Below are 27,318 nucleotides of genomic sequence, written 5' to 3' on the forward strand. Positions count from 1 at the left end.
CACAAGGTGGTAGCTAAGGCCAGAAGAATGCTGGCTGCATTGAAAGAGACATAACCAGCAGGAAAAAGGAGGTGATATTGCTCCTGTACAGGTGAAGCCTCAACTGGAGTACTGTATTCAGTTCTGGATACTGTATCTTGAAGAAAAAAAAAAAAAAAAAGGATATAGACAGGATCGAAATAGTCCAATGAAAGGCAACCAAAATGCGTGGGTCTGCATCTAAAGCCATGTGAGATGGACGGAAGGACCTAAACATATACATACCTTGGAGGAGAGAAGGGATGGGGGCATATGATACAGACTTAAATATCTGAAGGATATAAATGATGCAAGGGAAAAAACTAAAAAACGAGCCTTTTCCATTGGAAAGAAAAAAAAACCAAAAAACTGTAGAACTAGGGGGTCAAATATTTCTTCATGGAAAGGGTGGTGGATGCATGGAATGCCCTCTTGGAAGAGGTAGTTAAGATGAGAACTGTAATGAAATTCAAAAAAAGGAGTTTGAGAGAAACACAGATGATACCTGGTGGACAAAGGATGGAAAGTAAGATAAAAGTTATCCTGCTCGGAGCAGCAGTTACTCCCCTTAACAGAATAAAAATTGAAACTAAATACCGTAAATAAAACTTGCTGGGCAGACTGGATGGACCATTTGGTTTTTTTTCTGCCATCATTTACTATTGTTAGTATGACAAAGGAAGCCAGGACTTAGCATGTGGTTTCCCAGTTTTTTGGGTGCATTAATGTGCTTTCAGGACTTATAAGCATTAAGTAAAATGAAAACTGAAAACAATTTAACAGCATCACTGAATAAGCAGCACCAATTACAGGCACCTTCTGATCTGTAACTAAGGCAAAGTCTACTTTATGAATCACAAAGAAGAAGTGGAATATTTCTGGTTTAACAAAGAATTGGCAAAAAGAATTCTTCTGAGAAAATGTTCAACATTTCTATTGCAAACTGGCTCATGTAATATAAATTTTTTTTTTGTAAAAAGTATCAGCTCCACAAATAATTCAGTAAACCTCCATTTACAAAAGGTTCAGAAGTTGTATCCACAGAGTTCACAGTGGATACTGTATACCATAAGTCCTTTATGTCTTTTTATGGCACAGTTTTTACATTTTATATATTTATTTATTTAACAGTTTTATATACCGAAGTTCTGGTAACAAAGTTATTAATCACTTCGGTTTACATTACAACAATAGTTTGACAGTATTTAGAATAATGTCTTACAATGAACAGGATAAATAGAACTTGGAGAAAATAAAAATAATAACTTAAGGGTAATTATATACAAAGTAGTGGACCTTCCTGGAGATCAAAGCTTAGGTATTAAGTTTGAAATTAAGAGAATGCTTGGTTGAACAACCAGGTCTTTAGTCTTTTTTTAAAGGTGGGAGTCGATTGTTCAATTCTAAGGTCTGGTGGGAGTGAATTCCAGAGATTAGGACTGGCAGTGGAAATTATATTCCATAGCTGTACTTAAATTAACATTGGTTTACTCACATGTTAATGCTAACTGTCAAGTTGTTTATGGTGAATGGTAGTCTGTATTCCACATCTTTCTGGATTTCAGCTATGCTGTTCAAAGAAAAAGTGAGATTAATACTGGCTTTTACATACAACTGTACAAAGCACAAGAACATGGAAATAGCTCAACCAGCAGTCTGTAGCTTTTCATTTAGCATTGTTACCTGGCAAATCTCAATGAGACCATAGAAATGGCAAAGCCTACAAAAAAAACAATCTTTTAAAAAATCTCTCTGAAACAAACTGAAGAATAATCATTTCCTCTATCCTAAAGAAGTAGAGCTCCAGTCTTGGCTTAGTACTTGTGGATATTTTAATCCGCTTAGAATTTGGTAGAAAACTCCAATGATCCCATCCAACTTCCATATTCTCTTAAATGTACTCTCCTCTTATTGGAGGGGTGGGGGGAAGACTTTCCTGCCAAGTTATTCATTAACATAAAGCAGTACCTGTGCTTAATTCTCTTGCTTTTGAGAGGAAGATTGAACTTCTATTGCTGCTGAGATTTGAACAGAAATTGACTAGAATTTAGAAAATTTCAGATTCAGGAAACTACAGTATATTGGCATGACAATGTGTACAATGCCAAAATAATGTGGTTAAAATAAAACCAGATTATAGACTAAACAGAAAAATAAAAATTACACAGCACAAAAAGGGCAAAACAAGACAATTTTTAGATTCTGATGCTGGCCAGTTTTATCTCTGGTCAGGTTACATTTCTGACTTGGTAACAGGATACAAAACATTTTGTTGCAGTTTCTCCTGTTTCCCCCAGGATTATACAGAGTTTTTCCTGCCCACTCTTTTAGGGTAAGTACTCAATTTTCTCTCTCAGCTTTGGGAAACATTCATCTCTTTGTATTTTGTATAGTACTGGAGGAAATGCATTTCTGCTTATATCTTTCCAGTACTGCACTACTTGCACAATGTGATTTGCTTGCTTTTTAAGTTCAGTATTTTTCTGAGCAGATAAACATTTTTTCTAGCTGTTCAAGGAGGCCTATGGTAGAAGCTTTTTAAGGCTACATTTCCTGCATCTCAACCACCATCTTCTCTGCCTTAACTTCTTGTATAGTGACTGACCCCCCCACCCCAATGGGGGACACAAAATCAAATGCATCTGCTCATTTAGACAAAACAGTCCTTGGTATGATGGGTAAACATGACACACACAAGTCAAGAATGACGGGAACAATACAGTGCAAAGGAATACTGCAGCAGCACACAACATCACTTCTATCTCCCTATCTTCCTTTGTTTTTCCTCAAAATTCTGCTTCTCCTCTTCCTGTTTTTGTTTATAGTTTGGCCATTTGTATTACAAAGCTTGATGGCAAGACATGAAAGGGAAACCTTGTGAGAACCAAAGAGGGGGAAAAAACCAAAACCCTATAATACCTGGACTAGCCTACCAGCAAAGCCCAGACTAACCATGACTTGGATAGATATAGGAGGGCAGTTGTAAAAGATGAGAAGGAACTGGCACTAGTTTAAGTTCAGGAATTTATACATTCATCTACCCAGAATGGCACAGAACTCTGCTGTCATCTACTATGCTACCACAGCTTTTTTTACTTTTATAAAAATGAAATGAGAGGTAGAGAGACATTGGTGTATTTGCATTCTAATAGCGGCAGTTCATTCCAGAAATAAGAAACATGACTGCCTCTTAGGAAACTTATGTCCAAAAAGTAAAGGAATAAAGAAAAGCAAACAAACAAAAAAAAACAACCCGAAACCCAAGTGGATTTGTGAGCTCTCTCATCAGCCCAATCACATACCACCATGTGACAGTCTTAAGAAAGAGAGCAACACATGATATGTCACACACCCCTATTGCCAGCTGTAGCTAGCCAGAAGCACTGAGTAACTAGAGAATCAACTGCTATTAATGCATAAATATTAAAAAGAAAACAATTATGAAGCTCCAGAAGATTTCTCTTTCAGAAACTGCCCATCTTCACTATTTCCTGACTATTTCATTTTTAATTATTATTATGTGGTAGTGCTGCTATTATGTTGACCTTTTTGTAAAGAGTCATGGTAAAAAGTTACATATAAATGCTGAAAACAAGGTAAACAAATAATGAAATTCGACAAATAAAAATCTTCACTCATGGCTCAGTCACCAACAGAGTCTTTGCCACTTATGTGGCACAATTGTTTGGATGAAATCAGGAGGAAGATATCACAAGGCCTCTTCTCACAACTGCAACTTGTGAATGCTATGACAAAGTTACCGCTTTGGTAACTTTGAAGGTTGACTGACCCTCTCAGTTTCTCTTGTACTGTAGCATTTCTATAGAACTCTTACCATACCGATACTGCAGCTCCAAGATCTTCCATTCTGAAATAAACAGCAAGTCCAATCTCTTGTGAGCAGGGATGGTTAGGGAGCCACACTGTTACTCCTTCTTCCCTCCCCCCCCCCCCACCTGGCTGATTCCCTCCCTCCAAATCTGACTGGGCAGAGAGGGCAGCTGCAGCAGGAGACCTACGCGGACACCATTGAGAAGGCTGGAGTACTGGTGAGACTCCTGTCACCAGCTTGCAGAAAATAGAACACCATACCCCCGGTGCAGGAAAGAGTCAGTAACGTAGCAATCAGTAAAAAAATAAAAAAAGAAATAAAAAGTTTGCCTATCCCTGACACATGATATCATTTCAGGCATATCAGGCCATCCAGATGGCTCGCTATGTCATTCCACTAGATTCAAGCAGATCCGGATAAGATGCAGGATGAGTCTGTGCAACTTTCCCTTACTTAAACCCAATTCGCATAAATCCTGAGGTGATAAGTGAGAACAAAGCTGCAGGTGGAAATATACTGGAAGCTGTAGAAGCAAGGAAGCTCAGAACATAGGGCTGCTCTTCATTGGACAAAAGCAGCCATGAATCTGGCAGCTGCTGGGTGATTGATCAGTCCTAGTTAGGGTCACACTTCTTTCTTCCATAATCTGCCCTACCTAACCCTGGTTGTATTACCATGATAAATTGGAATCCCTATGTATAAATAGATGGCGCCATTCACTAGCAGCAACTGGAATGTGCACACACTAATGGACGATTTAACAGCAGATCAACCAGAATTACTCTAGCTGGTAGAGAACTTGCAAGCTAACCGATACTATATAAATCCCTACGAAGTGCAGATAGCAGAAGATGCAGCTGCTGGAAACTCAAAGAAATCTGGTGGAAGGTTGAACTATTGCTATGTGTGTATATTTGTGTGCTTGAAACAGACAGTTTGAATTAATCCTGTGTGCGCTTAAAGATTTTAATTCAGAGATTATAATTGTGTGCGCCGAGAAGTAGACAGTTTGCAAAGGTCACTTGCTTAATCTGAGAAGGTGTGAGAGCTGATTTACCATCAATAAACAGGGCTCAATTAGACATGATCTGTGGGTGACATCTATCTGGCGGCTCTGAACGGAGCTGTCTCTCAAAACTGGTAGTTTTTGAGCTCTACTGAGCATGTGTGTGAGTTTCCCAGAACCTTCTCAGTCTTTTTGTCTGTGCTTCACATGGGCAGATTTCAGTCTCTTTTCTCCTCAACTTAAAAAAAAAAAAAAAAAAGACATAGGTTTTGAATCTGCCTATCTGCAGGCAGGTCATGTCCATCAAGGACAGTCATGAACGCTGCTACCATCGTCTTGGCCCTAAGCACAATCAACTTAATCAAAGCAGATGGATATCTCCATGCTCTCAACAATCAAGGGCAGCTAAGATTTAAGGATTATACTCCAGCAGCTCCTCTGACTTCTTCAGTCACTGCACTAAAAGGATATAGACTGGCTAAACCTACATGTGCTGAGTGTGTGATGGGCACTCTCCTTGGAACCAGTGAAAAATGCCACCAAAGGTAAAATACTGTCAAACAAACTGACCCAGTCAAAGGAATTTGAACCAGTGCCAGCCAAAGAGAAAAAGAACTTGAAGTACCATGGCGCAAGGTCCCATCCTTTTAGAGATGTATTGAATGCACTGAAGCTGTTGATACTTTCCTCAATGCATAAAAGTCACAAAAAAAAAAAAACATTCCAACAAGATGCATCGAGCACACAGACAGACACATGGTTTGGTCCACCGGAAGCAAGCACCATGGAAGCACTTAACTCTTGATGCATCAAACATTGACAAGATGGATCAAAGATATCGATTGATGGACATCCGAAGATAGGGGAAATCGACACAATGTGTCGATGAGATCAATGCATGGGACATCAAGACACTATGCATAAAATGTCTTAAGTCAGATACATCAACATGCCCGATACAAGAAAGACTCCATTGACACAAAAATCATCCCACCATGCTGGGAAAAGCATGCCACAAAAATCCTCAAAGTCGACACTAGCAGAAGCAGATATCCTGCCCTTAGCTCAGATGAGGCTTCACAACATTTGACTCTCAGAAATAAAACAAAAAAAAACCCAAAAAACACACCACCACCAGAACTAGCATTTCTTACCCGTTTTTGCCAACAGATTCAAAACATCATTATGCCCATATCTTATGGGCTGCATTGCCAACTAAATTACATACTGCTTATAGATCAGCAAGAACACAATCTATGCTTAACCTGCCATCTCCAGTTACAACATGTTTCTTTCCAGCTCAACTTCTTTCTCAAGGTCTTTGCCTACAAACAATAGATCGAATACCAGCAATACATCCCTTATAGTTGGGACCATTCCTCATGACATAACTCAAATTATCATGGTATCAGAGGAAGATGCTCTGTCCTTAACACCAACTCTAGGCTCACAGCAGGCAGTAGGCCAAATATAGTTTGAGGTTTCTTCTCTTCTTTAATTCCAGAATCATAAACATCCAATGTTTCCACCGTTCTATGCAAATCAAGCAAAATCGCCATTCAAGATTATGCCAGGTGCTCCTGTTACACCACCCACTTCATCATTTTCTGGGAAGCTTTGTTCCTCTTCTGGCAAAAAGGATGCTTCCCCATGCCATTCCCATTGGTAGGATACAGTCCACCCAATTCTCCAAACTCTTCCTGGTCTAGTATACCATAGCCAAGGACCCCTAGAAGCTACACAGGGATACCATCTGATCCACCCACAGAGCCACTGATTCATTCTTCTCCTCCTAAAGATCTCACTTACACAAAAAACTTGTTGAGAAAACAGGAAAGGCACTAAATGTAGCTGTCCAGAAAGAACAGGACCCCCACTTGGAAATACTGGCTATCCAGAAGGTACTTTATCTTCCAATGGAACCTTCAGCACTGCCTCCTCATACAGTGTTGCTTTATGTCTTAATGAAGATATGGGAAACGTCAAATTCAGGCATCATGTTTGTCAGAAAGTTAGTCTTGTAATTTTGTTTAAAGAAGTCTCTACAGTATGGGGTGGTACAACTTCCACATAACTTATAGTCATAGAATCAGCCCTTAAAAATGCAAAGAAAACTTGAATCTATGCCATCTCTCCTCGAGGCAAGGTTCACAAATTAAATGATTTTGGTAAAAAAAAAAAAAAAAGAAGAAGTTCCAAAGGTACAATCTCATGGCTCATATAACCCATCGATTTTGCATAGTTCAATATATTTACCACTTTGTGCAATAGCTGAAGCCCTATATAGTCTGACATAGGAAAACAGTTCTCCCTTGCACTCCTCTGTGACCTTGAAGAAGATATCAGACACCTACTCCTGTGTACAAATTGTTCGACACCACCACCAAAACCTCAGCAGCTTCTGAAGGCATCCACCTGATGCCATGGCTCCGAGAAGTATACAGAATGACATTCATGATAAATTGGCCCATCACCCCTGTCTCAATGACAATCTCTTTGACATAAAACAAACAAACTACGAGAAACAGTATAACAAATTAAAGAACAGAATGCTGCTGCCCATACGCTGTCAACAGCAGTGGAACCACATCTCACCCAAAGAGGGTCTTATATACATTATAAATGGCCCTACTATCCTAGATGATTGTATACATCTTATGGTCACTATCATCTCCCTAATATTCAACCACAGCATCAGCAAACTCAAACTCTAGTAGAGGTAGACAGATCAGCAGCAACCCAACAGCAACATACAGTCAAAATCAGGACAGGGTTTTTGACCAAATCTAATTCCCAAAGTCCAGGATGCACTAGAGGGCAGACTCTAATCGTATTCCAAATGGATTCAAGTGATGATGGACACTGGGTTTTGAAGATAGCACATCTCAAGTGTATCAACTCAACTTCAAGAATTACCCCCAATTGCTTCAAATTTCAGTCCAACCATCCAACCCAGCACATCTACCCCTCTTAAATAGAGAAGTCCAACTTTTTATACAACAGAAAGCAATTCTGCGAGTACTCTTAATCCAACAGGACAGGTGGTTTTATTCCCAATAAGACTTGAGGTCTCCAACCAATTTTAAACCTCAGAGCCCTAAATCTACATCTCCAGTGGAAACAAATTCAAGATGACCTTGCTGAATATGATTGCCCCTTTCATTAAAAAAAAAAAAAAAAATGGGGTTGGATGTGTGCATCCCTGTACACCTCTCGTGATGGCATTAAGTGTGCTTCAGTGGGCTTAACTCACTACCAGTACAATCGGCTACTACCTGAATATTCACAAAATGTCTTGTGGTGCTAGTGGTGCACCTCAGAAAACAAGGGATCTGGATATTTCTGTACTTAGATGATTGGCTGATGGTGCCAACAAGTAACAATCTTCAAAGTCATCTGAAGATAAATGAAGTGACCCTGCAATTCCTTGGATTCCTAATCAACTTCAAGAAATCCATCCTCTAACTAACCCAATGACTACAATTCATTGGAGCAATTAGATATGCAACAACTAAGGGCTTTTCTTCCCCTGGATCAGGAGACTGATGACTTCACTAGCCTGTTCTTTATTATGCTTCAATCATTTGACAGCAAGGAAAGTACTAGTATTCCTTGGCCACCTAGCAGCAGCAATCCATTTGGTACTCTTTACACAACTTCATGTGTGCCGACTCCAGCACAGTTTACATCTGCAATAGAATGAACTCCTACATCCCATCCGTACGCAAACTCAAATTGCCTCAGAAATGAGAATGAAAATTTGAAGGTGGCTATAGCCGAACATAATCCATGCCAAGTGGTTCTATCAACAAATGCCTCGACCCTCTGATAGAAAGCTTACACAGGTCCATACAAAACAGAGTATGTGGTCCCCTCCAAGAGTATCAATTCCAGATAAATCTCCTAGAGCTATGTGCCATGTGAAATGCACTACAGATGTTCATGAATATTCTTTGCAACAAAACAATCCTGATTCAAACAGATAATCAAGTCGCAATGTTCCACATAAAAGAGCAAGGCGGAACCATTTCAAGGGTCCTCTGCGAAGAGGCCCTACTCGTTTGGCAATAGCAATGAGAAACAGGGCTACCTTGCAAATGACTCATCTGCCAAGCTTGTCCAACATTCTGCCAGACTGCCTGAGCAGAATTTTCATCCCCATGAGTGGCTGCTGAACCAGTCTGTGGAAAACCACCTCTTCAAGTGCTGGGGGGGTCAACCTTGACTAGGTCTATTTGCAACAGAAAACAAATCTGAAACTAGACAAGATTCTGCTCGATATTTCTCAGTTCATTACACAAAATGCAGGTTGCCTTTTTAATCCATTGGGGGGAAGAGGTGCCGTGTACGCTTTTCCTTCCATATCACTCATAGCGAGAACTGTTCAGAAATTAATATGGGACCAAGCCACAATGATTCTCATAACACCAGCATGGCCCAGACAACCATGGTATGCATCTCTCATTTAACTATCTGAAGCTCCACATATAACTGGGTAATGACTTGGACCTACTTTGCCAAGGAAAGGGCTTTCTCCTTCATCCAGCTCGCCAATCCCTCAAGCTATCAGCCTGGATGTTGAATACAAAACTTTTTAGCTCCTTGAGATTTTCCTAAACAAATCCAAAACGTTCTATTATCTGCAAGAAAGCCATCCACAAGGTGCAATTACATTTTTCAAATGGAAAAGGCATGTGTTGATCACAATGCTTGGGCCCATTCTCTTGCGAACCTAAGCACTGCAATCATACCTTTCCTCATTATCTCAATTAGGTTTGGCTACCATTTCAGCGAGTCCATTTAAGTGCCATTGCAGTCTATCACTACCCCATGGAAGGGGCTCATATCTATGCCTCATGGGGAAGACTGGTGGCTTCTAGAAAATGACCTGCTCTTGCTCCAGGCTCTTAAGCTGGCTATTTTGGCTGCTCTTGATCTTGGGGACATCAGACAACACACACGACAGTTCGGTTGGTCATGATTCAGTCCCAGACAGACAGAGATAATAGAGTTCACGCCCATCTGACAAGTACATGACTTGAAGTCACAGATTTTTTTTTATGTCATTTGGAACTTGTGGATCTCTCTACAGCTTTTCCTTTTTCCTCTTATTTTTCCCCAAGTCAGAAGGCTGAGATAGCATTGAAAAGTGCTGTTGTAGATTGCTGGGAACCAGCAAGGCAAGAAAAGATTAGACTAAGGAGAAGAATCAAAAGATAGATAAGTTGTTTGTGCAAAATATGGACAAAAAATAGAAGACAACGCCAATACAGGAACTCCTGCACGTGCTTAGTAGAGCTCAAAGCTCAGACCAAAGGTTCATCAAGCCCAGTATCCTGTTTCCAACAGTGGCCAATTCAGGTCACAAGTACCTGGCAGGATCCCAAGGGGGTTGATTGCATGCTGCTTATTCCAAGTCCACTTTTATAGACTTTTCCTCCAGGAACTTGTCCAAACTTTTTAAAAATGAGCTACACTAAACAGCTTTCACCCATCCTCTGGCAACAAATTCCAGAGCTTAATTTTGCATCAAGTAAAAAAAATACTCACTAGTTTTAATTTTATCACCTAATTTCATTGTGTGTCCCCTAGTCTTTGTACTATTTGAAAAGTAAACAACCAATTGTTTACTTGTTCCACTCCAGTCATTTCATTTAGCAGTATTTGTGAATTGCTTTACAGATTGAAACAAACACCCAAAGTGGACAAAAATCAGCAAGTAAAACAAAATACAAGATTTACATATTTCAATTATAAAATTTAAATAATAAAAATGTAAATAATTATAGTAGTACATATTTGATCCCAACCCACAACTAATTCATTCTCCCCCCCACATCAATTCACTTATAAATATACAAGCCGTTAAGCCCGTCACAACGGGCTACATTACATTTTTGTTTTCGGTCCATTTTCGAAAACAGCACCCTCCTACGCTTTTTCTCCCTCATGCCCCCTTCCCCCTCAGTCACTCACCCCCTTCCCACCCCTCAGTCTTACTCACTCTCTGTCTCCCACTGCCTCCTTCCCCTCACTCTCACCTCCCTCCCCTTCCCTCAGTCACTCCCACCTCTCTCCCCTTCCCTCAGTCACTCCCCACCCTGTCTCAATCCCATCTCCCTCAGCCCTCCTCCACTCCCTTTTTCTCTGCTCCACAACTTCTTACCCTTCCACTTACTCACATCCCTGTCTCTCACCTCTCCCTCATTCTCACTCTTCCCCACCCCCTACCTCCCTCCCCCTCAGTCCCTCCCTCCCTCCCTCTCACTCACTCAGTCCCTCCCTCCCTCCCTCTCACTCAGTCCCTCCCTCCCCCCACTCAGTCCCTCCCTCTCTCTCTCCTCCCTCGGTACTGGCCGCCGCTGCCGCCGCTCCTCGTCGTCATTCGCCACCACCGCCGCTGCCACCGGACGCCGCCGCCCCCCGACACCGCCGCCGCCACCGGACGCCGCCACCGCTGCCGCTGCCCCCCGACACCGCCGCCGCCCCCCGACACCGCCGCCGCTGCCCCCCCGACACCGCCGCCGCCATGTTGTTTTTTTTTTACGCTGGCTAAGACCGACGTCCTTGCCCGCACATGCGCAGTAGAGCTGCGCTCTACTGCGCATTTGCGGGCCGGTCATGGCCCATTTATAAGGTAGATTAAAAAGCAGTGGCCCCAGAACAGAGCCCTGGGGCACTTCACTGATCACCTTTCTCCATTGGGAAAATTTACCATTTAGCCCTACTTTCTGTTTTTTCTCTTTTAACCAGTTGCCAAGTCACAATTTGACACACTGTCCCCTATCCCACGACATTTTAAATTTCCTAAAGACTCATGAGGGATTTTGTCAAATGCTTTCTGGAAATCCAGATATACTATCAACTGGCTCACCTTTATCCACACCTTCAAAAAAAAATAATGTAGCAAATTGGTGAAACAAGACTTCCCTTAGTTAAATGCATGTTGGCTTTCTCCTAGTAAACTATGTCTGTCTATCTATATGTTGAGCAATTTGTTCTTTATGACCATTTTGCCTGGCACAAACATCACACTCACTGGTCTGTAGTTTCCTGGATCACTTTTTGATCCCTTTTTAAAAACTGTTACATTGGCAAAACTCCAATCTTCAGGTACCATAGACAATGTTAATGATAGTTTACAAATTTCCACTAGCAGGTCCTCAATATCATTTCTCAGTTCTTTCAGCACTGACAAACTAAAAAGAGTAGCAAATCATACGAAGTCGAGTTTACCCTAGAACATCTTCGAGATTCACTGAGATTGGTTTCATTTCCTTTGAATCATCACCTTTGAATATCTTACATCTTCCTCAGTGAAATACCAAAGCAAAAATATTCATTTTGTCTCTCTGCTATAGCTCTGTCATCCCTAAGTGTCCCTTTTACCACTTGATCATCTGATGACTCCCTCACAGTTTTTTGTTTTTTTTACATCAAATGTACCTAAAAATGTTTTATTATATGTTTTCGTTTCTATGGCAAACTTTTCAAAATCTCTTTGCCTTCCTTTTCAATGCTTTGCATCTAACTTGCCAGTGCTTATGCTGTTTCTTGTTTTCTTCATTCAGATCCTTTTCCATTTCTTAAAAGATGTTCTTTTTGTTATTATAGCCTCTCTCACCTCACCTTGTAACCATGCTGGTAGTTGTTTAGACTTCCTTATACCTTTTTGAATGCATGGAATACATCTGGTCTAGGCTTCCAAGATGGTATTTTTAAACAATGTCCATGCTTTAGCTATCTCAAACTTTGAAGTTGCTCCTTTCAGTTTTTTTCCCCTAACCATTTTCCTTGTTTTATCACAGTCACTTTTTTTTTTTTTTTTTTTTTTAAAGTAGATTTCTGTAGTGCCCTCCCTGCAGTTAAGTAAAGTTTGATTGAATGATCACTATTGCCAAGTGGCTCCAACACTGTTTCCTCTCGCACCAAATCCTGTGTTCCGCTAGGTCTAAAATAGTCCGCCCCCCCTCCCCCCTCCCTTGTTGGTTCTTGTACCAGTTACTCCATTTATTTTATCCAAGAACTTTACCTCTCTAGCATGTCCTGATGTGATATTCACCCAGTCAATACTGGGAAAATTGAAATCACCCATCATTGACAGAGTCTGTGACCTCGCCTTGCTATTTCCTCAAATACCCCATGTGAAAATGGTTTAAATTCATGGCCTGGCATCTAAATGCTGTGCAGGTTAAATATACCTACAGCAAGGTTGCTGTAGACCTTCTGTTTTTTGTTGAGTAGTGATATTTCTGCACTATCAAACATCTGTACTTAATCTGTCAAAGGTTATGCTTGCTTTGGCCAAGTCTGGAACTGATTTCATCATATGACAGAGTACTGCTGAGGTAGAGGAACTTGATAGTTTGGTCATTCACTATGATCATAGGCTCCAAATAAGGTTTTCCTGATGTCTTCTTGATATTATGAGACCAAAGTTGTTGCAAGCTGAAGAGAAAGAATCCACACTCCACTGCATATCAGACACAGTTTTGGCATTCTGGGAATAGTCTTCTGCAAACAGAAGATCACAGTTGATCAGTGTGCCTATCTTTGTATTTGCCTGTAGTCTCCTCAAATTGAAGAGCTTACGATCAATCCGATATGTGATGTCAATCCCAATATCATAGCCACAAAAGGCATCTGTAAGCATTGTAGCGATCAAACTTGCTTGACTCCCATCAGTTTTTGAAATTGTATTGCATAAAAGTCACCATCATTCACACTATGAGCAAGCATGCCATCATAAAACTGCCAAACTATTGCAATAAATTTCTCTGATCAACCGAATTTTGCCATGATATTTCAAAAGCCCTCGCAAGTGATTGTATCAAATACTATAGGGCACAAAAGTCATACATTAATTGGAATTCGGTTTAGTTGAGCAAATTCCATGTCTATAGTTCCACATCCTTTCCTGAAGCCACACTGACTTTCAGACAGAAGCTCTTATTCACTGTGTTGCACAAGGCAATTGACAACAAAGCGATGCCGCAATAGTTATCACACGATTGTCTATTACCTTTCCGTTTGTACAATACAGTAAAGCGCGGCCATCCTGTTTTTAACCCATTTTGGACGCACTATTTGGACGCGTAAGGCTAACCCGTGATTCAGTATCTGGTTTTACGTGTCCTTACCGCTTGCCAAAATGGACGCGTATCCGTCTCCGCCCGCCGCATGTATATATGTTAATGATCGATTTAGCTATTCCCTCCGATACAGTAACGTGCGCCCAGCTTATCGCCTTTTTAACCAGCTTATTTGCCGCGTCTTTAACCTGCATATTTACCGCCTACCCTGACCCTGGCGTTAGTGTGGTATTCAGTCAGCTTCATACCGGACAGCGCCATGGACAACATGTATATTATTGCTCTGGCGCTATTTTTCATTCGGTTGAGAAGCAGAATGAGACATGCTCGAATGAGAAACGCTCGAAATGCTCGGCAGATTGGAGAGGCGAACAGGGGAGCCCAGCAGCAAGGAGAACCCATCCGACTGGAGAACCCAGCAGCAAGACCGGAGGAGGTATGTGATATGTTTCAGTTGAACTGTACCATCCATCCATCCATCTCTGGGCATTTCTGAGGGTCCGGACATGGACGCCTTTATGGACGCTGGAGAGATGGGCGTCCTGAGGCTCTGGGTCCAGTGGAGACATGGACGCCTCTACGGACGCCGGAGAGATGGGCATCCGCTAGGTGTCCGGAAAGAGACAGGAACGTCCATGAATGGAAGTCGCGACCTCGGACGTCCAAGGTCGCGGCGTCCGTTCATGGACCTTCCCGCCTGTGTCCGGGCACCCATGATCGGAGGCCGCGCTGCCTTGAGCGCCCGGCCGGACGTCCAAGGCAGCGGGGCCTACAGGCGGGAAGGTCCATGAACGGACGCCACGACCTTGGACATCCGTTCATGGACCTTCGTGCCTGTATCCGGGCGTCCATGATCGGAGGACGAGCTGCCTTGAGCGCTCAGGGCAGCGGGGCCTACAGGCAGGAAGGTCCATGAACGGAAGCCGCGACCTCGGCGTCCGTTCATGGACCTTCGCGCCTGTATCCAGGCGTCCATGACTGGAGGCCGCTCAAGGCAGCAGGGTCTGTAGAAAAGAAACATCCACTTACCTGGTGGAATGACATTTGAAATGACAGGTACCAGCGCACCCTGGATACTGTATAGGCGCTGAATACCGCTCTATACAGTAAAATGGATTGCGAACGCCTACCGCATCATTGACGCGCTTTGGACGCCGCTTGGATTTGTGTCCAATTTGAATACTGAATAGAGCGGTTTGTGAACCAAGATGTGCACGCGGCAAACGAGGGTGCGCCTGGCACTAATGCACTGTTTCTTACGCGTCCTTACTGTATCGGCCCGTGAGTTATCTTTCCTTGAACCCATATTGACCGAGTAGTTCAGCCAGTTTTAATTATACTTAAAAAAAAAAAATCCAGCAAAATATTTTTAAATTAAAAAAAAATAAAAATTACAAACCAAAATGTGATACCAAAAAAGTTAAAAAATGTTTTGCTTCCCCTTAGAATATTTACATTTAAAAATCAAAACATATATATTCCCAAAGTTTGATGTAAACCGGCCTGATATGAAGCTTGTCATGAAGTTCGGTATAGAAAAATGTTAAATAAATAAATAAATATATTCTTGATTTTAATAAAAGGAAAATTGTTTACACGGCTGTTTCTGATAGACAAACCATTTATCTTAGAACTGCAACAGCCCTGCAACTTGTCTTCAAGAAGGAAAGGTTTGACTACATTACAGCTGTTATAATGCTCTAATCCTCCTATATGGTATCCTCCTACTATTGCTGCTTCTTCAGAAAGAATAAGTATAGCCAACTAGCCTATAGATTTTAAGGACAATTTATTTTGTTCTGACCCAGATGAATAGTGGCGTGCCCCAGGGATCTGTTCTGGGGCCATTGCTTTTTATTATATGTATAAACATCCTGGAAATGAGTAGGAGAGAGGAGATCAAATTTGCAGATGACAAAAAAATTATTCAAAGTTGTTAAATTACAAGAGGATTGTAAGAAATTGCAAAAGGACCTTGCACAATTGGGAAACTGGGGCATGCAACCAACGTTTAACGTGAATGAGTTCATAGTGTTATATTTTTTATTTAGATGTACGTAAAACAAGCTCACTGAAGACATTAATCGCAATCCTAGGGCCAGACTGTAAGCGTGAAGCCAAAGTAGCTACTACTAAACATTTATTTAATGTTACATGACGCTATAACTAGATCATCATCTCTAAAGCACAGCTTTGATTATAAACCAGAACACACCGAAACGAGCTCAGTAAGACCCCCATGGGCCGCTGACTCCTCCCCAAGGCCTGTGTCCCACACGAACCTGTCACGAGGGCACAGTTTAGGGCAGGGAGTGGCGGGGGGCCACAGCACACACTCAGCACGTTATTAGGCTAGCCTGAACAACCCCAGCAGCGCAGTCCCCCACCTGCTGTGCGACGCCTTCAAGGAGTCAATCTGCCGCTGCTTTTGCTGCTGAAGAGTGGTGAGCGGCGACAGTGGCCCCGAACTCTTGGACACTGGAAAGAACCAGTTCATACCGCTGCAGAAGCACTCACACGCAAACCCAGAACCAGGACCCAAGTCCAATACACCGACAAATAAACACGTCTCCGGCCCCTACTGTGCGTGCTCCTGACTTAAGAGCCGCCCTCGGGGACGGAAAACGTCAGCACGCACACCGCGCGCTCCACACCTTTTTGTTTTGTTTTCGTTCGTCCGATTGTATTTAACTGGGAAAGTTCGGGGGGCGTCAGGCGCGATAGTGGACGGGATGTATCCGCGGCGCGCGCGAGGTGGGCGGGAAAGGGGGGCGCGGGAACGAAATCGGATAAGAATGCCTCAGAAGCCAAGAAAATGAACCGCTTTCTCTTGTTATTTTCTTACGTCAGAGGAAGAGGAAGCGCCGTGGCGGCGTGCGCACGCGCAGTCGAACGGGTGAAAGTCCGGCGAACAGGCAGCCGAAAGGTAGACGGCAGTGAGGCGGCTTGCGGCAACGTCACGGCTTTGTGCAGCAAGACCGCTGGAAGTTGTGAGTGGTGCGTGCGCGCGGGTCGCCGGCGTCCGTGTACGGCTCTTTATGACCTCACGGGTGCTGCCTGCGCGGGAGCGGAACGCTTTCGGCGGCCGCAGGTAAGCAGCGAGGTTCTGGTGGCAGCCTGTCAGTGCTCTAGAGAAGAGAGGTGAGGGGAGAACGTAGAGGCCGGGACACGATGCAACCCTGTGCGGCGGGACGGAAGCCGGTAGCGGTTCCTCTGCGCTCGCCTCTTGCTGCTGTTACATGTAGTGTGGAAAGCTCCGCGTGCCTTTTTTTTATTTTATTTTAACAGTAATGACCCTTGGGTGCAGTGGTGAGCGCCTCTGGCTGCGCAAGTGTCATGCTTCTCAAGAGTTGCCTAGCGATCCTGGGACTGGAGGGAGACCTGAGTTTGTGCCTAGTTTCTTGGCCCCACTCAGGCTGCGTTTTGGTAGTTGTAATGTTGGTTTTTCATTGTAATCATGTTATGTATGATGGCAACATATGTAAAAATTGATATGCTAATAAAGTTATTTAACTCTGAAGTAGGACTACTAGTACCACAGTGCACAATGACATGAGGTTTGACGTTTCCCTCGATGACCTGGGCTGCTTCGCTTTCTCGCCCTCTTCATGTTTCTACCCCAGGAGATGTCCTTGGACACGAGTTTAGTGCTCTTGGTTATATGATCTTGGGTATCACTCTTTTTTATGTTTTGGGGACTTATTTGACAATAAAGCGTTCGTCTAAATCTAGTTTTTCTGGTTAACACATTCAAAACAAAAAGATCTACAGAAAGGAAGCACTTCCTAGACTACCTTTCCGTGCACTCCCTTGCAGGTTATCTCACCGAGGTCTGAGTCTGTCATCTTTACAGTACCCAAATTCTGATAGTGCTAACGGACAGATAACCTGCATTGGTGTCTCTTCTACATAAAACACGTGTGCCAAGCAGCATGACTCTTATAAAGAAGAAATGCCACTTCATACTAAAGAGTCCCAGTGAACTTCACAGTTTGACATTTCAGAAACATTGACATTTCAGACACCAGGGCCGCAAGAATGCATCTTTGTAGAATAAACAAATAGCGACAGTATTATACAATTGGAATGAGGTAAACTGAGCTACAGAGAAATCATGCACCTTGCTCAAGGTTATCACAGTGTCAGTAGCCAGCTACTTGCCTAGAATTTCTCCCATGTCCCTTATGATAGTGTACTAATCTTAAAACGATATCTGATGTCTGTCATCTTACACAGACCCAGTGAAAGCAGCACTCGCATGCTTTCGCACTGCTAAAAAAGTGGTTCAATTCACACACACATTTGAAATTTGAGAGCAGTAGTGACAGTTGTCAAGGCTTTAATCTTACCCATTGTACCATGTTTGCATTTCACATCAATATTCAGAAAGCAGGCTCAACCTTAAAAATTTCTTGCATTCACACAGTTCATGATAACTGAGGAGTGGTGAAAACCATTAGGAAATATCTCACTTGTGTAAATCCAGCTATTTTTCTTTGTTTTACACATTGCTTTGTTTTCATGATGCACATGTTTACACTAACACATTTGAGGCAGATTTACTTTCGGTTTTATTTTTCCCATTAGGTTTCATTAGAGTTAATTCAAAGTTCCAGGAGCTTCCATGAGTTTGAAGTAAAAGTATTCAAAAGTGATTAAATTATATTTCCTACTCTCTTGAAAATATAGAATTGCCAAGAGTTTAGATGATGATGATGCAGTAAGAGAAAAATCATCGTGTGGGCCACTTCTGTAGAATTGATCCTTGTTAATGTTCTTTACAGAAAGTGCTGGAGTGTTCGTCAGTCCGTGCCCAGGGATGCGGCTATTTTATAACATAAGCGCATGTTGTAAAATAGCCTGACCATGTGCCTGTGTGCGCAAATGCTTCTACCATGTAAGTGGAGGGATTTTAAGACGTGCGCTGATACCATTACCGATTTTCCCAGTTCGTACCCTGTATACTTGGGTAAGGGCTAGGACTTCCAAACCTCCCTAGTTTAATAGCCTCCCTTTCCCCATGTTAGCCCTAACCTTTAAAACCCTGCTGATCTGCCTAGAATTGTTTGTTTTACAATTTACATATCATCCTTAGCAGAAGTAAAGTTACGCGGCAGGGGACCCCAGCGTGTGCTAGTACACGTAAGTATTTACTCGCAAATTTCAAGTTCTTCTACATTCAGGCAGGCCAATCCCCACCAATAGATTATGCACCTCTGCCAGCAGATAGAGACGGAGTAAGAAGCTGATGTCACGGATATATAGTCCTACCCTGACATCAACCCGCCAGTATTGTCTGTCTCCAGTAGATGGTTGGTGGACATGCATTTTCCTACTTGGGATTGCCAGTAAAATAATAAATATAAAAATAAAGGAGAAATAGAACAAAACGGAAGATCGGGCTGATTATATAGCACTGGTTGCCTCCTGAGGTGATACCGTTGGGTCCCTCCCTTAGTTGAGAGCCTTAGTCTGGTAGCCCTGTTCTGGCATGGACTTAAAAAAAAAAAATGTAGCGGTTGCAGGATGGAGAGACTTGGCAGTGAAGGCTTTTGCCTTCTCCCCCCATAGCCGGGAACCTGTTCCTGCTCTCAGCCAGGGAGGGCTGAGCTTAAGTAAAAGTTAAAAAAAAAAAAAAAGAGTGGAGGTAGTGAGTTACTTCCTACTGGGTCCTTCTGCTCAGCATTCAGTTCTCCTGCTCACGTCTTTGGGGAGTTTTCTGAGTGTGGAGGCAGCTCAGGCAAGGCAGGATGAGTAGCCTTTTGCCTAGGCCACACTTGCAGGCTTCCTTCCCTGGCTGTGTGGTAGGCCATAGCGGTTCCTTCGCGTGTTTTTGTGTGTGACATTGGCTCACGCCGCCTTCTGCACCTAAATTTTTGGCCCCTGTTGTGCGTGTAGTTAAGCGCATCACTGAGCACATTTTGCACATTTGTATCTCTGCATTTTCTGTGTGTGTATTTCAGCGCATTTTGGGGTAGATTTTGAAAAACTGCGCGATCGCGTACTTTTGTTTGCGCAGCAGGCGCAAACAAAAGTACGCTGGATTTTATAAGATACGCGCGTATCTTCTAAAATCCTGGATCGGCGCGCGCAAGGCTGCCGATTTTGGGCAGCCGGCGTGCGCCGAGCCGCGCAGCCTGCCTCCGTTCCCTCCCCTCACCTTCCCCTCCCTTCCTCTACCCGGAGGGAGACATAAATCCATGCGCGCCAGCGGGCTGCTGGCGTGCCGAGACCGGACCCGGGGGCGGTTCTGGAGGGCGTGGCCGCGCCCCGCCCCCAAAACGCCGCATCGTTTGGCCCCGCCCCACGACACACTCACGACACACCCCCTTCCGAAAACCCCGGGACCTACGCGCGTCCCGTGGTTCTGCATGCGCTGGCGGCCTATGGAAAATAGGTGCGCCGGCGCGCAAGGCCCTGCTCGCGTAAATCCGGGCGGATTTACGCGAGCAGGGCTTTGAAAATCCGCCCGTTTGTGCGTTTTCTTAAGCGCATAACTGTGCACATAGTTAAGCACATACCTGCCCCTGGATTTTCTGTAAGCATATTTCAGCTCGTTTTGTGCATTTTGCTAAGTGCATAACTGTGGGAATAGTTAAGCGCGTACCTGCCACTGCATGCGTATTGTGCGCATACTAATCTGCGTGCCAGCTTCAAAGAAGTCAAAGTGCTTAGCTATTTGGGTTGCTTGCCATATAAGGGTTATACAGCTGGAGCTTTCTATAAGCCTGTGTCAGCACTGCCTGGATGCTCAAGGAGGTATTTGCCTCCTTCTGATTTTGTCGTTGGTCCATTCCCTCGGTCTGAGGGGAGTGGGTCCAAGGGCGACACGACAAAGGTGTACCCTAATTTGGTTTGTTCACTGACTGAGTTGTCTTCAGGGGAGACTTGCTCTCAGGACATCAGGTTCGGGCCTATGGGGCCTGGTATGGAGCCATCTTCCTTTTCCGGGTGGAATTGTTCCAGGGATTATAGACCTTTCTACAGGGGCATTCTTCTGAGTTGGCAATACCATTTAAATCAGGATTACATGTTCGAAGTTCCCCTGCATCTGCCACCATGGGCAAATACCATGGTACTGCGTATGCTTACAGTGTTTGAGTTGATGTTGGTCAAGATGACATTGATGATGATTTGGGTGGCTCCCCTCTTGAGGAAGGGGAGATTTCCCAGGATTTAGAGCCAGTTAGAACTTTTCTCTGTTTCTTTCATAGAGATGAGTTGCCTGCTCTGATCTCAGACTCTGAAGACCTTTCCAGGCCAATGCACACGGTATTACTTTGGCCTGTTGGAGTGGCTGGGAGTGCAGAAGAAGGACCCCATATTGATCACCCTATGCAAGGCTTCATGTTTTTCACCTCCTGGATGCTATTCGAGTTGTTTGACCTTGAATAGAGTATACCAGAAGTGACCTTTTAAAGGGTAGGTGCGCCTTGGCGGGTTTATATCCCTTGGATCCGCAGGCCAGAGGTCAGTTGCGTTTCCCAAAAGTTGACGCATAGCTATGTTCGGTTACCAAGCGAATCACCATCCCGGTGAATGGAGGGACAGCTGTAAAGGATGCTCAGGATATCCGCTAGCAAGCCTTTGAGGCCGTGGCAAGGAATTGGCAGATTGCTTCTTATTGTGCCTTGGTGGCTCGAGCCATCTTGCATCTTTCGCAAGATTCTGGCAGTGTCCTTCCAGTGATAGAACAGGGGGCTACCTTATTTGCTGATACGGAATGTGGTCTGGTTTGCACAGCCTCCGGAGGAGTTGCTTCTGTAATAGCGGCTAGACTGCAGTTGTGGTTGCATAACTGGTTGGCTGAAACTGTGTCTAAGTCCAGTCTCACCAAGCTGCCCTTGAAGTGTTCCCTTTTGTTTGGCAGTGAGTTGGAAAAGATGGCACATAGATGGAAGCCCAGATCTCTCATTTGTAGGAGGATAAGCTGGCTTCTCGGCTCTTTCGGGCAGGTGGCCGCTCTCATGACTATAGGCAATTTCGTCCTTATACAGGAGCTTCTTGGAGATCCCATCTCTTTGGTAGGTCACATTCCTTTCACCCCAGAAGGCCTCGTAAAGATGTGGGCTTTGGCAGCGAAGCCTCTCTATCTGTTCAGTGAAGATTTGTGGGCTCACCTGTTGGTGCAAGAGATAGGCGGGCATCTATCTCGCTTTTATCACAGGTGGGTTCAGACCTCATTGGATCAATAGGTCCTCGAAGTGATTCGGGATGGCTGTGCTGTAGAATTTCTTGGCATTCCTCCAGGTACCTTTATATCTCCATGCAACTCCCCTCAAAAGAGGGTAGCAGTGGATGCTACATTGAGAAGACTGTTAGATTTGAAGGCCGTGATTCCTGTTCCCAAATCGTAGCAAAATGTTTCAGTTCATATCTAAAAAAACAGGTTTTTCCAAGTTCAGATCAACAACACAGTATCAGAAAAAATTAATCTCAAAACAGGAGTTCCACAGGGATCAGCACTATCTGCGACCCTTTTTAACATATACGTGCTGCCATTATGCCACCTACTTGCAGGACTAGGAATTATCCACTACATTTACACCGGCGACATCCAACTAATTCTACCCATAGACGACACTTTAGAGGAAACATTAAACCTAGCCAACATGTATCTAAGCATTATAAAACAACTACTGACACAAATGGAACTTGTAATTAATATTGATAAAACAGAATTTCTACACTAAGAATGAAAAAATTCTGAAATCAGTCAAACCTCAATAATTCTCAAAGACAACCAGAAAATTGAACTAACTGGAAAAGTACGTAATCTAGGAATAATTATAGACCCTGAAATCAATCTGAAACAACACATATCACTAAAAGTAAAGGAAGGTTATGCAAAGCTCATGGTACTCAGAAAACTTAAACCACTACTAACTCAAAATGACTTCCGAACAATACTACAGGCACTAATTTTCTCCAGCACAGACTACTGCAATGCCCTTATGCTAGGACTACCAAATACGACATTAAGACCACTGCAAATACTACAGAACACAGCAGCTAGAATACTAACCGGAAAAAGAAGGCGGGACCATATAACTGAAACCCTAGCAGAGTTGCATTGGCTACCAATGTGGCAGAATTAAATACAAAACCCTATGTATCATTCACAAACTAATTTATGATGAGAAATCAGATTGGCTAAACACAGCATTACGGGTACACACGCCACACAGGAATCTCGGATCAGCAAATAAAGCACTCCTAACCATTCCATCAGTTAAAACAGCAAGACTGACCCAAGTGAGAGAGAGAGCCCTATCACTAGCAGGACCCATAATCTGGAACACAATGCCTCCAGAGATCAGACTACAAAGTGATCTAAAGACATTCAAGAAAAGTTTAAAAACATGGCTTTTTAAATAAGCATTTTACAAAGAGACAAAAGAATAGAGAGAAATTATTCAGGAAAAGACAGAAAGGCATAGACACACAGTACGTAGAACTTTACAATAGATTAGTCTATGAGCTCTACACCACAACAAACATAACTATAATACTATGTGTGATAAAACTACCCGTGTAAGTACCTTGGTACAACTGGTCATGAACTACTTCACTAAATGTCTATGTCTAATGATATATTGTAACCGAACCTTTAACGGCACCTGTTAGAATGTACTATAGTACGCTTTTACCCTCATTAAATATGTGCCTACATGTAAACCGTTGCGATGGTATTTAACTTAGCAATGGTATAGAAAAGTTTTTAAATAAATAAAATAAACAAAATACAGGCCACTATTCCATCTATTTTGTCATAACAAGAAAGAGAGGGATCCTTTCCACCCATCCTGGATCTCAAGGGAGTCGGTCATCATTTACAGGTCATTCATTTTCCTTATGAAACTGTACGCTCCATCATAATGGCAATACAATCAGAGGAATACTTCACATCTCTGGATATGACCGAGGCATATCTGCATATTCCCATTCATCAGGATCATCAATTATTCCTTGGGTTTGCCATTTTGGGTCGCCAATACCAGTTTCAGGCCTTGCCCTTCTGACTGGCCATTGCGCCCAGGACCTTCTCCAAGGTCATGGTGGATGGTAGCTGCATTCTTGCACAAGGACAGCATTCTGGTGCACCTGTATCTAGATGACTGGTTGATTCATGCCAAGAGCACGGAAGAAAGTCTCTGGGATTTTCGCAAGGTAGTCTCCTTACTTCAGGAGCTAGGTTGGGTGGTGAATCTAGCCAAAAGCAACTTACAGCCATCTCAAACACTGGAGAATCTCGGCATTCACTTTGGTACAAAGCAGGGCGAAGTATTTCTTCTGGAGAGTCAAATTCAAAAATTGATTGCTCAAATTTGCATCCTGATAAGCACTGTTCGCCCAAAAGTGTGGTCTTATTTACAGGTCCTGGCTTTGATAGCAGCCGCATTGGACATAGTTCCCTGGGCAAAAGCTCATATGTGACCTCCTTCAAGGTGCGTTGCTTTCTTGCTGGAACCCAGAGTCGCAGGACTATGTGGTGAGACTTCTCCTGCCATTAAAGGTGAACGCCCAGTTGCAGTGGAGTTTGCAGGCGGATCATCTCAGGAAGGGAGTTTCCTTGGAGTTGCCGCATTAGTTAGTGCTCACAACAGATGCAAGCCTCCTGCATTGGAGGGCTCACTGTCGGGAGTTGATGTTGCAAGGTCACTGGAATGCCTTTTGGAGGAGGTGGTTAATAGATTGCCTCCAATCTATTAACCACCTCCTCACCAGCTTGAACCTGGTCCTCAATGCGGCCAAGACAGAACTCCTTCTCATCTCCTCTGACCACAAGGTCCTAGCCCAGCAGACATCTTCCAACACCCAGATCACGCAAGTAAGGGATCTAGGAATAATCCTCGATAACCATCTGAATCTTAAGAAATCCATCAACAAAACTACCAAGGATTGTTTTTACAAATTACAAGTTATGAAAAGGCTCAAACCTCTCCTCCACTTCCAGGATTTTAGAACTGTCCTTCAAGCCACGCTCTTCTCCAAAACGGATTACTGCAACACTCTCCTCCTTGGGCTACCCATCTCTTCCATCAAACCATTACAGATGCTCCAAAATGCAGCGGCTAGAATCCTAACTAACACCAACCAGGGAACACACATCACCCCCATTCTCCGGGACCTTCATTGGCTGCCAATAAAATACAGAATTTTACACAAGGCCCTCACCGTAATCCACAAAACTATTCACAATCAGCAACAACTAGACCTCCAGATCCCACTCAAATCATACTCCTCCTCAAGACCCATCAGAGAAGCGTATAAAGGCACCCTGCAAGTTCCACCTACGAAATCCACACGTCTATCCACCACCAAAGAACGAGCATTCTCTACAGCAGGCCCGGCCATTTGGAATAACATGCCCACTGACCTCAGGCTAGAACCCTGCCCTCTAACCTTTCGGAAAAAACTTAAGACCTGGCTTTTCCTCCAAGCCTTCCCTTAACTCTCAAAACCTTCAATACCCGACCAGACAAGACTCCACCTTCCTGACTAGGTGCCTCGCCTAGCCTAAACGTTATAATTTATGCATTTGTTTAATTTATTCAGGTACTCTGTCCTTTCCTTAGGCTACCCTAGCCACACCAAGTTCTACCTCCTTGTTATATGTAACTTCCGCTTCTTGTTAAATGGTTGATCAATGTTATCCCCCTGTTATATGTAAACCGATCTGATGTGAATTTTTTCATGAAGGTCGGTATATAAAAGTGTTAAATAAATAAATGCCAAGGAGCAGCAGTGAAGCATCAAGCGATTGGAAGCTTGGTCGGTTCATCTAGCATAAGAACATAAGAAATTGCCATGCTGGGTCAGACCAAGGGTCCATCAAGCCCAGCATCCTGTTTCCAACAGAGGCCAAACCAGGCCACAAGAACCTGCCAATTACCCAAACACCTAGAAGATCCCATGCTACTGATGCAATTAATAGCAGTGGCTATTAATTGCATCAGTGCATCAGTAGCAGTTCGCTGCGTGCCTAGAGGTTTGGATGGTCTGTATAATGTCAAACAAGAGTCTACAGGTGTTGAAGAGATAGATCGCTCATAGTATAGGTGGATCAACATCTGCTAGGCATATCCGCCTCTCATATTGCAGGAAAGGACAATGTCAGAGCTGACTTTCTCAGCAGGAAGAACTTGGACTCAGGAGAATGGGAGCTAGTGGGCGAAGCTTTTCAGCATATTCTGGAGCACTGGGACTGCCCATACATATATTTGCTTGGCAGCCTTTGACAATGTGAGTTATTCAGATTAGACCCGAAAGTGCTGGGTATCTATACTCTCATTCATGTGTAGCTTAGGGGCAGCCTGCTGTATGCCTTGTCACCCTAGCTTCTGATAGGCAGCATTGTTTGGAAGATTGAAAGTCAAACCAATACCGTCCTTTTGGTGGCTCTAGATTGGCTCCAGAGGCCGTGGTATGCCGATCTGCAGAGACTGCTGGTGGGAAGTCGCCTCAGGTTACCCTGTTGTGGCAGGGACCTAGTCTACACAGCAATCCAAGTCGATTTTGTCTTACGGTTTGGCCATTGAGAGGGCTAGGTTGCTGAAATGTGATTATTTGCCTGCCGGGATTCCACTTTGCTTCAGACCAGAACATTTTCTACATCTCTGGCTTATGTTAGAGGGTGGACAGTTTTTGAGGCCTGGTGTACTGAGCTAGGTTCTCAGCCTCTCAAGTTGTTCTTACAGGATGGATTGTGTAAAGGGCTGGGCCTTAACACCTTGAAGGTTCAAGTGGTAGACCTCCCCTGTTATAGGGGGGGGGCAAGTCAATGGTGGGCCTTTGTCTTCCCATCCCAATGTATCCAGGTTCTTGAGGGGAGTTAAATATCTTTGTCCTCCTTTGCAGTTTCTGGTACCTTTGTGTGCCCTTAATCTGGTCCTGGAATTCTTGACAGGTCCAACCTTTCGGCCATTGCGTGGTCTTTCCATGTGGCTGCTTTCCTTGAAGACAGTATTTCTGGTGCCAATCTGTTTTGCATGTCTGGTTTGCAAACTGCAAGCCCTTTTTTGCTGTGAGCCCTTTCTGCTTTTGACTCCGGGAGCAATACAGCTTCAGACTGTGCCCTCTCTTTGCAAAAAGTAGTTTCAGAGTTTTATTTGAATCTCTCCATTTCTCTGCCTAAGTTGGATAGGGACAAAGATGAAAGTGAGTATTGTCTTTTGCATACCTTGGACATCAAGCAGCATTTGCTGCAATACTTGGACATTACAAAATCTGTCCGGAAGTCTAACCGCCTGTTTGTGCTCCATGGTGGCGGCAAACAGTGTGCTTCTGCGACGCGGGTGACTATAGCTCATTAGGTTAAGGAGATCATTACGGCCACCTATTTGGCTGCAGAGATTCCTTTGCTGAAA

The 27,318-nt window shown here is 43.5% G+C and overlaps 2 protein-coding genes across 11 annotated transcripts in view; one reads left to right on the forward strand and one right to left on the reverse strand.

Moving 5' to 3' along the window:
* The window catches only part of VPS37A (VPS37A subunit of ESCRT-I), a 109,343-nt gene extending 92,763 nt beyond the window's left edge, over window positions 1-16,580 (reverse strand). For 3 of the 4 annotated variants that reach the window (XM_029587117.1, XM_029587110.1, XM_029587104.1), the window contains exons 1-2: window positions 16,336-16,580; window positions 1,514-1,588 (exon numbers count right to left, since the gene is read on the reverse strand). In XM_029587117.1, the coding sequence (XP_029442977.1) occupies window positions 1,514-1,588; window positions 16,336-16,445 (185 nt within the window). In that variant the 5' untranslated portion in view covers window positions 16,446-16,580. The remainder of the gene's footprint in view (window positions 1-1,513; window positions 1,589-16,335) is intronic. The other variant, XM_029587123.1, reaches the window with a different exon arrangement.
* Window positions 16,581-16,781: 201 nt separating this feature from the next.
* Window positions 16,782-27,318, forward strand: part of CNOT7 (CCR4-NOT transcription complex subunit 7) — a 218,359-nt gene continuing 207,822 nt past the window's right edge. For 6 of the 7 annotated variants that reach the window (XR_003854333.1, XR_003854335.1, XR_003854334.1 and 3 more), the window contains exon 1: window positions 16,782-17,039. Coding sequence is in view for 2 of the 7 variants with exons in the window: in XM_029587129.1 (XP_029442989.1) it covers window positions 16,987-17,039 (53 nt within the window). In the remaining 5 variants the exon portion in view is untranslated. The remainder of the gene's footprint in view (window positions 17,040-27,318) is intronic. The other variant, XM_029587138.1, reaches the window with a different exon arrangement.

The sequence above is a fragment of the Rhinatrema bivittatum genome, chromosome 1 (genome assembly GCF_901001135.1).
Source record: "Rhinatrema bivittatum chromosome 1, aRhiBiv1.1, whole genome shotgun sequence".
Taxonomy (NCBI): domain Eukaryota; kingdom Metazoa; phylum Chordata; class Amphibia; order Gymnophiona; family Rhinatrematidae; genus Rhinatrema; species Rhinatrema bivittatum.